General features: G+C 40.4%; 1 protein-coding gene across 1 annotated transcript in view; it reads right to left on the minus strand.

Annotated features, from left to right (window-relative positions):
• Positions 1-723: 723 nt before the first annotated feature.
• The window catches only part of LOC134390413 (collagen alpha-6(VI) chain), a 105,973-nt gene continuing 91,744 nt past the window's right edge, over positions 724-14,952 (minus strand). Inside the window, exons 35-36 of the mRNA XM_063113729.1 lie at positions 12,743-12,836; positions 724-3,133 (exon numbers count right to left, since the gene is read on the minus strand). Of these exons, the coding sequence (XP_062969799.1) occupies positions 2,917-3,133; positions 12,743-12,836 (311 nt within the window). The 3' untranslated portion in view covers positions 724-2,916. The remainder of the gene's footprint in view (positions 3,134-12,742; positions 12,837-14,952) is intronic.

The raw sequence follows: 14,952 nt of genomic DNA on the forward strand, positions 1-14,952 counted from the left end.
TCCCAGCGCCACACCCTCCCGAGTGCGCCACGGGGCCGGCCCAGACTTAATTCTTTCTCCACACTTAATTCTCATCCACTTGCAGAAGGGTTTATGGTTTTCAAAATATTTTAGTTTGAAATTAGTTATACAGATCTATAAACCAAAAAGTTGAATCTGTATTTGGGGAAAATACTACTTAAGAAAAACTCTAAAAATTAATTTTCTGTATTTCTATAATTATACAATTCAGTTATGGTACACGACAGTTTACAATGCTTATGTCTAGTTTCATGATTAAATTCACTTAGTTTTTGGACAGATAAACAGCAAAACTGTTGGAAAATGCCAGTCATTCAGAAAGGTCAAAGTTAGGCATGATGGACTCTGACTAGGCCAGGTAGCTTAGTAGATATGTAGAATTTGCAAATTTGGCATTGTCGTGTGGTATTGCCTGTTTCCCTTAGTCCACTGAGACCATATTTACAGGGTTTTAAGCTACTAAGTCAGATTTAGAGTTTGCAGGGGTTGGGGAAAATTTTTTTGATACATCAACTGTTATACTGAGAATGGGCTTCAGGCCTAGAGCCCATTAGATAAGCCCCACGACTGATATGTATGGGATGTGCTGAGGAAAAAACGAAGTGGGCTGACAGATGAGATGATTCTTTTCTCCTCTTAGCTTCCTACCACCCATTACTCCCCACCCCCACCCCCACTCCAAAAAAAAAATTATTTGTTTGAGTATTATAGTCTGATCCCATGTTAAGTTGCATCTCTTTAACTTCTACTTTCCTTTTTTCTTTTAACAAGTTGATTCATAACTCAGGGCAGAGATAATACAAGGAAGGTCCTTTACAGTCAATTAATTTACATTTTTAAACCGAGAAGCATCACCATTTGTTTGTGTGATTTTTGGTTTAACTAGGGCTTTATTAAATTTACACTCAATTTTTGCTGCTTTCCACTTTTAGCAGAAAGAGGTAAATCATGGAAAATGCTAACACTAGGGATTTATTTTTAAAAAGGAACGTCTATTTGCAGTATACTTCAGACCGTGCACCTATTAATGATTAAAAAGATGTCCCAAAATGCTAAAATAATCTTATGAATCACCAAAGGAATATTTGTTTGGTGTGCTTTACTTACTACCAGTGCAGAGAAAAACAGACAAATACATTTTAAAAATATTTTCAACAATAAACAGAAGAAAGGAATTTGTGCTTAATCTAAAATTAACTAGAAAAATCTTTTAATGCTTTTAAATATTGCTCATCAATTTCTTGCACGTACAACATAAATTTTTCCTGAACCTCTAGTCACCATTTAGGATAGATGAAGAAACCTGATGTGTTCTATTCTTCTCTATTACCTGAGCATGAATAAGACATTTAACTCCTTGGATTTATTGCTCCTCTAGACATTGGGAGCTATCTCTGTGGAGCTGCCCGAGTGAGGATGGCAAAAGTGATTTAGAAAAATACTGTAGATTCGCTCTTTTTTCCAGGTTTTAGGAAAAAAGGTATAGAAAGGAAAATCTGAATGCACCCTACTGATCTTTGGTGCCAATAACCATCTACCCCACACGTCCAAGCAGGGCTTCTCTGCCTTCCCAAAGAGAGTGATACTCTCCCTAGCAGGGCAATCGCTACCAACTGTGGAGCCAGCTCTTAGACTGAGGTAAGTTCCAAATATTGTGTCTAAATTAAATAATGCTACTTTGGGTTGTTAAATATCAGCCCCATCATAAGACTAAGAATTCGATGTGGATGAGGAGATGAGGAGACAGAGCCATCAGAGAACGCTAGTAGAGGCTAGGCACTTCAAACACCTTTTCATGTTTTAACTTGCTCTGATCTCTTGGACATCTCTGCAACCCCATATGGATTTGTAGATTAAAACATTAACAAATTTTCTTACCTTTCCCAAACTCAGTGTGCATTTAATCTTCCTTTTAGAGCTTTGCCAATCCTGTTTTGGTGCAGTTCACTGTCGACTAAATAGCTACCTGCTGGGTATAAGTAACTCAGAGCTTCACCCATGACAAGTTGTGTCTTTACTCTCCTGTCTAAACAATATATGGATTAGTGAAAATTAATAAAAGACTATAACAGGAGAGAAAGACTAGAAATCCATCAAAATGGCTGGGCAGGAAGCTCGATAATGAAAACAGAACTACCAGCTCGAAAACAATTTATGTCCTTAATTAATTAAGGACATAAATGGAATTAATGAGTTTCTCAGTGAGTATAGGAGGATTTAGAGCTCGAGAAAATTACCCCTCTGCTTCTCACAGGTCCCAGCAAACAACTGCAGAAGGTGGGAGGAAACCTTCCAGCACAAGCCCATCTATGGACTAGTCAGTCTACACAGAGACAACGGTATGTTTAAATGGAATAGTCATGGAAGGTCAAATTTTCAAAAATATGACATATACAAACAGCACCAATTTCTACGATAAATGTCGGAGTAGCCCAAAACATTAAGAAATACCTTTGGTTAAACAGATGAGCATTGATAAACAGTACTAGATGAGGAAAGAAAGTTTGATTTGCAGAAAATGGACTGGACAGAGACAATCAAAAGAATTAGCGTCGGCCCATGTACACACATGCATAACTGTAAAATTTACCTTCAAATTATACCTCCTTCAGACTTTTCAAAATACTTTCATTCTTCCATCTTCTAATGGTAACAGTTCTTGGACATTTCAGTCTTAGAGTGCTAGAATTGTCAGGAGTTGTCAAATAAAATGGACAAGATATATCTTAATACCAGTGAGTGCAGGGGGCCAAGTTACCTGCTAATCTACAACCTGTGCCTTCACTCTCCAGAACAGACCTGTGGATACAGGTAGATATCCAGATAAAAGTTGCCCAGAGTTCTGGCAGTGGATTTAGTTATTATTAGAGTCCAAGTCTTACCACGGTTCCTAGGCTAAATTGTTCGAGCACTTCCTTTATCATGTTGTTTGGGAGCAGTTATCACCCTTTTTCCATTTTTAAAGGTATGGGATGTGTTTCTGGTAAAATTTTGAATGGCATCATCTCTGCCATGTCTTGCCACTCTTGAAAATATTTTTTTATATTGAAAGAATTTTGCCTTCTGTAATGCATCTTCTTTGAGGGCAGTTTTATGTGGTCCAGGAACAAAGCTATACAACAAGAGAAAAGAACATCATAGAAGGTAAATGCCATTTCAACTTTAATAGATTCCATATTAATCTTTCTTCCTTAATTAATTGTTGCACCCATTCCTTGTTACATTCTTCCTCCAGGGTAATTTTATTATTAAACTGGGGATTTACACAGGCCCATATATGACAAATGAGACATCTTGTCAAAGTATGCAAAAATATAATTTGAACAGCAAAGTTTCTTCTTCACAGAACATGATCTACCCAGATCTTCATATGGTTGGTCCTTCTGATTATTCAACTTTGGGTTCTAATGGTACCTCATGAGAGGCCACCATATCTATAGTTTTCCTAGTTCTACTCCCACTCAGCTCAGCATGTTTTTATTTTATTTGTAACATTTAACACTCTGTATTTACTTGTAAACTTCTTTATGATCTGTTCTCCACTCTTCCACCCACCCAGACAGAAAGTAAGACCCTGTCTGTTCACCACCATAATCCCAGGAACCTAGAGGAGTGCTTAGCACATAGCAGATACTCATTAAGTATTTGTCTAATGAAAGCATGAATGTATGTCACTCCCTTCTTTCCTCTCTCCCTCCCTTTCTTCCCCCCATCCATCTATCCAGATGTTTACTGTCTGCTCAATGAAAGGCACTGTGTTAGGTACAGTGAGGGAGCCCAGTCTGGCAGGCATATAAAGAGCCTGATTGGGAGTCATGAGTAACCCAACAGCAAAGGAGAGCTGGAGCCAGACTCTGGAAGGCCTTCCAGGTGGAGAAATCAGGGACTATTAGGAGCCAAGTGCTATTTAGAAGTTCTAGCCTGCCAATAAAACCTGTGCTGATGGAAATGTCCTATGATCTACACTACTCCAGTATGACAGCCACTAGCCACATGTGGCTATTGAGCACTTGAAATGGAGTTAGTGTGACTGAAGAACTGAATTTTAATTTAATTTTAATTGATTTAAATTTAAATAACCACATATAGCCAGTGGCTACCGTATTGGACAGTGCAAAAAGGAAGATATTTTAGGTAACCTTATTTTATAGGAATGTGGTGGAAAAAGCTTTGGGTCCAAAAACATTCCTATATTCCAGCCCTTCCACTTACTAGCTGAGCAGCTCTAGGCAAATCACTTAACTAGAGTGATCCTTGTTTCCTCAGGTGTAAAATAGGGGTAAAAACAACCCATGTTGTGAGCAACAACTGAAGTCCCCTAGTCTAGTTACCGTGGTGCTCTGTTAGTTACAGATGAGGAAGCTAAGGTGCACAGAGGTGAGTCAGTGGCGGAGTTGGGACTGTAACCCAACTTTTCTGATTCTAAGAGTCCATTGTTAGAATTCCATTGAACTAGGTTTTCATTGAGGACACTGTGAAGAACCATCAAGATACTTAGAATAAGAAAGTGAAATGATAAACATCATGCTATCAGAAGCACCTGTATGTAGCTGCAGAGCCACAGGAAGGCAGATGGCTTGGGGTAGGTTGGACAGTGAAGAAGGTGGGAGGATACTATAAAAATTTCATGGAAAGATTTGTACTATCTTTTAATTGTATTTTTCCATGAACTTTTTGAAGTACCCTCATATGAAGAGCAGGCTCTTCATAAGTATTTGTAGAATGAATGTGTGAGAGCCTGGTGGCATGAGAAGCGAGGTGTATCATTACTGATAAATCTTAGCCACTAGCTGAATTTGCAGTCAAGGGAGGAGAATTCAAGAGAACTACAAAATGTTGAGACCAGGAGAACAGTGGCAGAATTCACTGTGATCCATTTCACATTTTTGTGCTTTTACCAGCTATAAAATCTGTCCTCTCTCACAAAAACATCAATATTTAGAAAATGAGTACAATGAGAGATATAGAACAAATTTAAGCTAAAATTATTTCACTTCTCTCACAAACACACATACACCACCCCCTACCCCATATTCTTTTTCATCTATAAAGAAAGAAGTGAAGGAAACAACAAAACGAAGAGAACCACATCATTCATGATACATAGACCCCAGAACCTCCATGCATTATATCATTACATACTGTATGTCTGGGCTTCTGAAACTCATATGCCAAAGTGTAACACAGTTCACTTCTGTCAGTGCTATCAGAACGTACTAAGTTGATGAACAAACTTCCAGCTACCTAGAACAGCAGCCATGGCTAAATTTCAGTGTTAAGTACAATTTCTCCACATCCCCTCCACCATTTTTGCACTACTCTGTATTTTCTCACCAATTTCCAGACTGAATATTATGAACTCAAATTCCCCAAAGTCATGATTGTCTGTATACACAGAAAATGGCTCTGCTGATCATGGAGAGGGCATTTTTTGAAGCACATTATTTTCACGGCTTGAGTTTATCTTACCTATACTGGTCTCTTTCCCATTCCCCTCAGCTCCCTCCCCCTTTTCTATTGGATTTTTTTTTTTTTCTTTTATGGCAAGTTTAATTATCTTTTGTTATCTTCTCTCTTTGTTAAGAAAAAAAAATGTTAAATTGGTAATTGCTTCTTTAGTATGGCATTGCTATCTTTTCTCCTCTCAAATGTTTTTATTCTCAAAGGGGTTGAACATGTTAAATATCCTATCTTTGAATTCCCAGCTTTTCACTGTGTTATATATAGGAGTTTATATTTCATAAGAGTCATTTGATTACCCAGTCTTTGGAATCAAATAGACTTTCTGTTTCTCTTTCGCTTACTCTACATTGTTCAGATAATTCTCTGCTGATTCGAAATTCCAACAATAGGTAGTCAAGACAAAGAAATAAGAATGAAATAATCAATTCATTTTGCAACTTGTGTCCAGCTCCAGTAGAGCTTGTGGAAAGGGAGATATGGAAAATTCTAGATAAAATGGGGTGGGAGAAACTATTTGTTGATTTCAGTTCTCTGTGATCAGATTCCTTCATCTATTCAGATAGTCAGGAGTCAGCCACGCTGCATTTACTAGTTGACTGGATGCACTGGAGTAGAAAATACAAGATTGCTTTTATTTCAAGAATTCTTTTTATCTTAATATACATTTCGTGTATCCAGAAAACATACTTTGGAAAGCAGAATTATAACAGATGTATTATTCATATGGCATTGGTGATTGTGTCCATTTTTACAATTCAGTTGTTCTGGTTCTGGCCTGTTGCTGCTTTAAAGTCTGGCACAAGTGCTTCTCTGGCTCAATGAAGCAAGAAGCAGGTGGCTTTCTATCTTTCACGGTCTCTGAGCAGATCTAAGTGTTTCTACAAAGAGGCTGCCCTGCAATCTCACCTTCACTGGCCATCTGTCTGCGTGGTGCTTGTGGTTTGATTCAGTTACTTCCTTTTCCATCTGATAAGAACAAGCTTCTGCATGTATTTCCCAGAATCTCACAGCAGAAATGATCTAATTCCTTTGCAAGTCATATTTATGGCCAGACCTCTTGCCCAGAAGGCATTCTCATTTGCCTCAATGCTGTGTGTTCAGTTCTGCTTTACTTCTCTTGAATGTCTCAGGGAGTTTCAGAAGCAGCTGTGTGGCCTGTTACCTACAGTCTTTGGTCACTTATAGAAGACCTAGGGAGTCCCAGTCTATCACAGCATCAGGGAATTAGTTCACAGACAGTGGTATGGATTTTATGTCTCAATTCCTTGATGCCCCAGGCATTTCCTGACATTTCAGCATTTCAGATACATAGGAGAAGCTAAGCCTCCAGCATATCTAGGGCAGTGAGGAGGAGGAGGAAGAAACTTCCTGTCTAAAAGTGCTGTGGATCCCCTCCTTCCACTCACATTGATCTTCAAACACAGAGTATGGTGGGTATGGTTTCGAAAAATGCCTTTTGGCTGACTACATAATATGTGGCGTCCAGTGTAAAATGCAAATTTGAGCCCCTAGGTCAAAAAGCAGGAAAAGAGCTTTTTTCTTTCTTCTGTGGTTTCTCTCTCTCTCTCCGCTTACTGTAGTTTTATTTGCTATTTAATGTTGAATTCCCCTGACATGGGAATTCTCACAGGGCAGTGCAGACCCTCAGAGAGAGCCCCTCCCCATGACTTGGTGTGAGCCCCCTGTTGGATTCCTCCTCCCACCAGCCTCCAAACAGTTCCTCTGGGAGTCTAGCCAAGCATCTTCTCTTCCCTTGGCTGGCCATCCCAACCCACAGCAGAGGAGTGACCCCCATGAGGACTACAACCTCTTTGTGGGGACACACTGCACCATGGTGCTGCCAGCCTGGGGCAAACAGCTGCTGCCTTCCATGTTCCAAGACTCTGTGGGAATGTGCCTGACTCTAAGCCTCTCCATGTTTGTGCCCCGGTCCCTACCAAGGCACAAGTGGCGAGGGGGAGCCAGGAGGTGCCCAGCAGTCTGAGAGAACCGGTCCTGGGGAGGCGGTAGGAGGTGGGATGGCAAGTGAACCAAAGATCCCAGCCTCCAGTCCCCAATGTGAGTTTTATTATCCCATTGGACTTCGTTCACAAAACACAAATTAAAAAATAACATTAATGATGAGTGCTGAGCACTGAAACCCAAGTGTGGGACCCTCCTGAGGGGCCAGGCCCTGTGCAAGTGCAGGGTCCCTTGGCCATGAAGCCAGCCAGCTTGCAGCACCTACACACCTGACTTGGTGAGGGCACCACCTTAGTGCCAGCTTTAGTGCATCCTCCATGAGCAGAAGCTGGTCTCAGCAAGAGTCACATGCAGGGCATCGCATTTACTGCTCTCTTCCAAGCTGCCAGACATCTGCAGCAGGGGGAGCCCTGCTCTTCTTGCGCTGACTTCACAGGCCTGTTTCACTGTTGTAGGCATTACTTCAGGAAGTATTTGCTGCTGGACAGTTCCTTTGGGCAGCTCACCCCTTAAGGTGAGCAAGAGATTCCGGACAGAGGCTTCTTAGAGGTGCCAGAGCTGGGGCTTCTGGAATGAAAGTGCCTCCCTGGCCCTGATCACCACACAGAGATGCACACACTACACAATAAAAGTAGGAACACTGTCAAACGTATGTGCCTATGTGAGTCCCAGGTACTGGAGCACACGACTGTGGTCAGTGGCTGGGTATGTGTATGTGTGTTAGTGCAGAATGATTCACCACAGAAACTAACACTCTACTTCCTTTCACTTATTCATAATTTTTTAAAATGTAAGATTCATATGCAAAATATATGATATATATGCATATTAATTTCAATTACATTCTAAGTAATAAAAAATGTTTTAAAAGAACCAACTTTTGCCTTTGTTGATACTCTTTTATATCTTAATTTTTAAAAAAATTAAGTTCTTACTATATTCTTCTTTTTCCTTTCTTTGGGTATAGTTTTTCCTTTTTTCCCCTATAACTTTATTTCTATTTATTTTTTTACATTCTAAGATGTTGTTGTGGAGCAGTTGGGGAGAGGGTAAGGAAGGAAGAGGGAAAGGAAACAGGATGGTAGGAGGGGGAGGGAGGGGGGAGGGGGAGGAGAAGAAAGGGGAAGGAGGAGGGGGAGGGGAGGGGAAGGGGGGAGGAAGGGGAAGAAGGGGAGAGGAAAGAGGGGGTAGGGGGGAAGGAGGGGGTAGGGAGGGGGAGGGGGAGAAGAAGGAGGGGGTAGGGAGGGGGAGGGGGAGAAGAAGGAGGGGGTAGGGAGGGGGAGGGGGAGAAGAAGGAGGGGGTAGGGAGGGGGAGGGGGAGAGGAAGGAGGGGGTAGGGAGGGGGGAGGGGGAGGAAGGGGGAGGGGGAGGGGGAGAGGAAGGAAGGGGAGGAAGGGGGAGGGGGAGAGGGGGAGGGGGAGGAAGGGGGGAGGGGGAGAGGAAGGAAGGGGAGGAAGGGGGAGGGGGAGAGGGGGAGGGGGAGGAAGGGGGGAGGGGGAGAGGAAGGAGGGGGAGGAAGGGGGAGGGGGAGGAAGGGGGAGGGGGAGAGGAAGGAGGGGGAGGAAGGGGGAGGGGGAGAGGAAGGAGGGGGAGGGGGAGGGGGAGAGGAAGGAGGGGGAGGAAGGGGGAGGAAGGAGGGGGAGAGGGAGAGGAACTTTTGTCTCAGATCTGTGGATATTTTGTTTTTTCTTTCAGTTCTGTGTTGGATTATTCACTGTTCCCACCACTTAAACTCTGCACTGGAACTAATCTGTCACCTTTTGCTTATTTCTACAATGGGGAAACTTCCTGTGGGGACCAGCACTACAGGACCATCCTGTGGTTGAGCTAAATTGCTGCTTTGCTGCTGATTCCCTGGGGAAGGCTTTTTATGCAGCTCAGGTTACAATTGTTCACCTTTTAAGCACTTCTGGGTTGTGACGTCCAATACACCTGGGTTGTGTAGAAACTCTGGTCTGGGCCTGAGTCTTTTCATCATACTGCACCCCCTGCAGTTGTATATTCCTGACCAGTCTCCACTGAGTCGTCCTGTGCTGATTGGGGAGCAGATCAGCTGTCCTTGCTGTGCCCCAGTGTTATCCCGATGGGCCTGTCTCCCCCATCCCCCACACTCCAAACACTTCCCATGGGACAGGACTTGCACCGGTCCCTGGTGACAACTGACTGGCCTCTGTGTGGCTCCTTTTTTTCAGTTGTTGTGGCTTCTTGCTCCTATGTGGGTCCACGGGAACCCTGTTAGTAGTTTTGCTGGCCTGGGGGCCATCATGGCCCTCTTCTCCCCTGCTCCTCCAAGCAACTTTACAGGAAGGGCACAGCAGTGGCTTTTGCCATCTCTTGCTCCGAGTGCTCACCAGGGCCAGCTTTGAAGTGGCCAGGATTTTGAAATGGCAGTTCTTTCTTTCTCTCATCGTGGTTTCTCCCACCTTCATGCACTCCATAGATCTCTCCTCCTCTTCCCTTGAGCTCCAGCAGCCCCAGCTTGGCTGTCATTGCTTTTTAATAGTTGTAAATTGGTTGATTTGTGGGAGAGAATGACGCTGGGGACCGTGTATTCCACCATCATGACCAGAAGCCACCTGGTATTTTTTCCCATCACTTTATTTTCAACCTTTACATTTCCTTATGTGTGTCTCTTGAAAACAGTTAAAGCTGGATTTTGTTTTTCAAATCAAATCCATCAATCTCTGATTAAAACTGGCATGTTTAGTGTATGTATTTTTATTGTGATGACCAATATCTTTAGATGGGCATGTTTCTGCTATCTCATTTTATGCCTTCTACTTGTCCTTTCTTGCCATTTTTAAAAAAATATTTTTTCCTTTCTTGGCTTTTTATTTAAAAATATTTATTATGTTGTTTTTTGTTTTTATTCCATTTTCTCCCATTATATTTTTGGTAGTTAGGTACTTTCTATTTTTGTTTTTCATGAATGCTTTCAAAATATTTAATGCATTTTTAAGAAGAGTCTGAAGTTTTTCAATAGCCTAACCTCCAGCCGGATTAATACAAGTTTTTAAAACCCTTTAACTCCATCTACCTCCCAGTGACTTATGTTATTATTGTCTCCTTTTCTGGCACCACCATTTTTTCCTTAAAGCTCAAGACTTCATTGTTTTTAATAACAAAATATTATTTTGTTGTTTAAAGTGTTTTCTCATTTAAATAATAAATCAAAAATATTAATATTTATAGTCCTAGTACAATTGTTTTCTTCTGTTAAAACCACCAGGTGGCACATGTTCTATTTTCATAGCTTTGTAAACAAGTACAGTTTTGTTACCCCACAAATTAGATATTAGTATTATTTAAAAATGTATCTATTTAGATTTACCTAAATATTGACAAATTTCATCATTCACTATTATTTCTTGCACCTCATTCCTTCCTTCTGTGGTCATTTGTATTTTCCTTGAAATAAACCAAATACTTTAGAAGTTCCTTGAGTAAAGACCTTTTTGTGGTAAACTATTATTTTTTTTAACGTTAATTGTCTTTTTTTACCATTGTTTTTGAACAATTTTTCTAAGTTGACAAAAATTTTCTTCCACTACTTTAAAGACACTCAATAGTTTTCTGGCCTCCACTGTTGCTGTTGACAATTCAGCTGCCAGCCTACTGATAGTTGTTGTGTAGATGATCTGGTTTTTCTCTTTGGCTGATTTTAAGTTTTCTTTGTCTTGATGTTCTGCATTTCCCTATACCATGTCTAACTGTTGCATTCTTTTTATTTATCCTGCCTGTTATGTCTTGCCTTTTCTTCACCAGTAAATTCATGTCTTTCATAAGTTCAGGAAAATGGTCATCCCGTTTTGTCTTTGAACATTGACTCTCATTTATTATTTCTATTTTGTCTTTCTAGAATACCAATTAGATATAGGTTAGATCTTTCCATTCCATCTCCAAATCTCTTAAATTTATCATCTCTGCATTCTGAGTAATTTCTTCTGCTTTTTTTTCTGGTTCATTGTGTTTCCCTCAGATGCATCTTTTACTTTGTTTAATCCTCCATTGAGTTTTATGAGCTTCTATTTTGTGAAATTCACAGAAAATAAGAACAGAACCACAAATACCTGTGTACTTTTCACCTAGATTCTCCAACTGTTGCCATCTTGCTATTTCCATTTATGTGTATTTGTATATCTACATATGTATATGTGTGTATACCTGTGCACACATATATACATACATACATATATAGACACACCCACACCATCCTATTTGCCTTTAGGAAAACCACCTGAAAGTAAGCTGCAACCATCATGCATGTTACTTTTAAATACTTCAGCACACCTGTCTCGAGAACAAGTGCATTCTCTTATATTAACATAATACTGTTACCACACACAAGGAAATCCACAGCAATTCAGTAATATCATTCAACGTAATGTTCATACTCAAATTTCCCCAATTGTTCCCCAAATGTCATTTATATCAGCTTTTTTTTTTTTTTCCCTGATCTAGGATCCAATCAAGGTTCACACAGTTATATTTGGCTGTTTTGTCTCTTTAGCTCTCCCATTCTAGAACAGTACCCCATATTTGTCTATTCTTCATGACATGAAACCTAGGAAAAGTATAGGTGTAGTGAACATTCCCCATTCTGGAATTGTCTAACGGCTTCCCCATTATCAGGCTTGGGTCTAACATTTCTAGCAAGAACTACCACCTCTTCTACATTTATTAGCTAGAATTCTCATGGAAAGAAAAGCCTTGCCTCCCTTTCCCTCCTTTTTGGCTATCTATATGGACTTGTTGATTTAAAAAAATTAATGTGTTATCATTCATTACCATCATTATTCTTTCTGATGTTCAAATTACCCAAAATTCGGCCAGTGAGAATCTTTTCAAGACAATTATTATGTTCTGACATGACACTGTTAGTTTTTGAATAATGTTCTTGCTTTCTGGCATAACAACTTGCTTCAGGCTAACATTGTACCTTCCCTGCTGAAGCCTAGAATTAGGCATTTGTCCAAGAAACACTGGTTCCTTTTAATGGGGATGGTATTCAGAAACCAAGATCTGGGCATTAGGTATGCTCATTGCCACTGGAGCGTCCCACACTGGGTGTTTCAACAGACTTTACATTTTAAAAAACCCTCTGGTTGTTTTTCAGATCATCCTGATATTTTAAAAAAATTATCTCTTGTTCTGCCAAATTATATTTTAATATTATGTGCTAATAGATTTTTGTTAAAATAAGATGAAGGAGGGGGAAGAGGAAGAAAAGGAGGTGGAAATGATAAGGAGCAAGGGGGTGCATATTCATTTATCAAGTAATATCAAGCAGAGATACCTTTGAAATTGTCGTGCGGGCTGCTCTGGATCTGTAGAGCTGAGTCTATTGCATTTTGTTCTGAAGTTTATTGGTGGATATCTGTTGATTGCACCTAGGAAGAGAAAAGTCTGTGATGTATCTCTTATTCATAGCTGTTAGCATTACTGCAGTCTGCTCTGGACACAGTGCTGCCTCACTGTTTTCAATATCCATCAAAGAGAAATCCCAACTAAAATAGTCATATGGAAGAAAAGCAGATTTCTCAAGGGAATCCCTAAAACTGAGTTTAGAAAATACAGCCCCTCTGAATTTACAGGTGAATTCAATTAACTTTTCAAGAAGATGCCCTTTGCTGCTGAAGTCAGTCAACTATTAGAGGCGATACCATAAGCCAGTCCTAATGGGCTGGCCTTTGATTAGTATCAACTAATCAGAATAGTTACTTTTTATTTGCTCCTTTGGAATATCAAAATGCAAAGGGAAAAACATTTCTTTTATGGTCTTTGTATCACTAACAACAACGTAACATCAGTGCCATCTTGGGTTTAATTCATTAGTGGCTCATTTCATTTGGAAACGTATTAATGTTTCATAACAATAAAGCATGCCTCTTCTTATACTATTTAAAAATTTTAAAGCCCCTTTTGATGGGAAACTTTTAAAAATATATTTCCTTAAAGCACTGAATCCGATTGTTGAACACAAATTTCCTTCTGGTGATCCAGGGTTATAAGTAGCAAGTTTGTCCTTGGCTATGATATGGCTCATCTCCAGAATTGCTGTTGTAGGTAGGGCTGTGTGCTCTACACTGAATGGCCTAAGACTGTGATGCTACCCTTATTGTGCACTGGATGGTTAGTTTTCTATCTGTCTTAACTCTAAGTATCAGATTGTCTGCAGTTTTGCTTCTCTCAGAAAATGTGTTGATTCTGACATGGACTGTGCTAGATAGTCAACTCTTATTTCAGCAGAATGTTAAATAAGAGTCACAAAGACTTAGAAAAGGGGATAGATTACAAGTTCCAGAGGGCAGAGACCAAGTCTGTTTTGATTACTCCTAGATCCCCAGCCCCTGGACAGTGAGTGGCTCAGAGTAGGGGCCTAATCAATACATTTAACGTTGAACGGGTGAGTCTGTGGGCCTGCTGTGGAATTACGTATGTAGACTTGAATATGTCAAAGGCTTTTTTTTACTTTTTTTACTTTTACAGCCACATTTTAAAGATTGGAGATTTCTAGACATCTAAGTTCCAGGAAAGTAGGGTATAATTGCATCATGGATATAGTCTTCCAAAAGCACTGTAGCTCATGTACACTAAGTACTTTTTTCTTAAAACATCTCTTCTCCTTTCTCTGGTGAGGGTGTGGGGGTAGCGCCATTTATCTAGTCATATAATTTGACTAATTACCATGAAACACCATCAAGAATTTTGCGGGGGCTGGGGAAGGAAATTCCATCTTAAAACTTCCAATTCTTGTCTCATAAAGAGCGTTTCTTTTCAAATTTATCAGTCTTTCAAGGTGTTCTCTTTTTTTACCCTTACGAATACCTTCTGATTTCTTCCTTCAGAATGGTCCCTAACTCCCATTTTTTTTTTCTCCTTTTTTTCTGGCTCTTCTTTTGGGTTCCTATTTCAGAATACATCTACATAAATTTCATTCTGGAGGTTTATTGCTCCCATACCAGTGTTTCTTCAACCATAATGTGCATAGGAATCACCTGGGAGGTCTTGATAAAATGCAGATTCTGGTTCAGAATGTCTGGGGTGGGGCCTGAGGTTCTGCATTTCTAATAAGCTCCCAGGTGATGCCGGTACTACTGGTCCTAGACTCACTCTGAGTAGCAGAGGACCAGAGGTCATAACATCACTCCCATCAACAATTTCCAAGGCTCCTCAGGCCTCACCCTGCACCGATTAGTCAGTGTCTTCACGTCCTTAACTGGTCTCACAGTGTAATATCAGTGACAAGTTTGAGACACAATCAGGACCTCACTTGAGCAACACTGGATACTCCTTAGCCTGTGTGTTCACTTTCCTGTATCTGGACTCCAAGGGATCCTTCACCACGAAAACTTTTGGAAATTCTACAAAGTGCTTTTAAACCTTCAGCATTACAGCAGAACACAGCTTCTTTGTATCCATCCTGTTGCATTCGAAATGGATTGCACATTTTCAAGGCAATCTCACTCCAAGAAAAACAGCCTGTGTTTTTTATGGGCACCAGTT

The sequence above is a fragment of the Cynocephalus volans genome, chromosome 11, assembly GCF_027409185.1.
Source record: "Cynocephalus volans isolate mCynVol1 chromosome 11, mCynVol1.pri, whole genome shotgun sequence".
In the NCBI taxonomy this organism is placed as follows: Eukaryota; Metazoa; Chordata; class Mammalia; order Dermoptera; family Cynocephalidae; genus Cynocephalus; species Cynocephalus volans.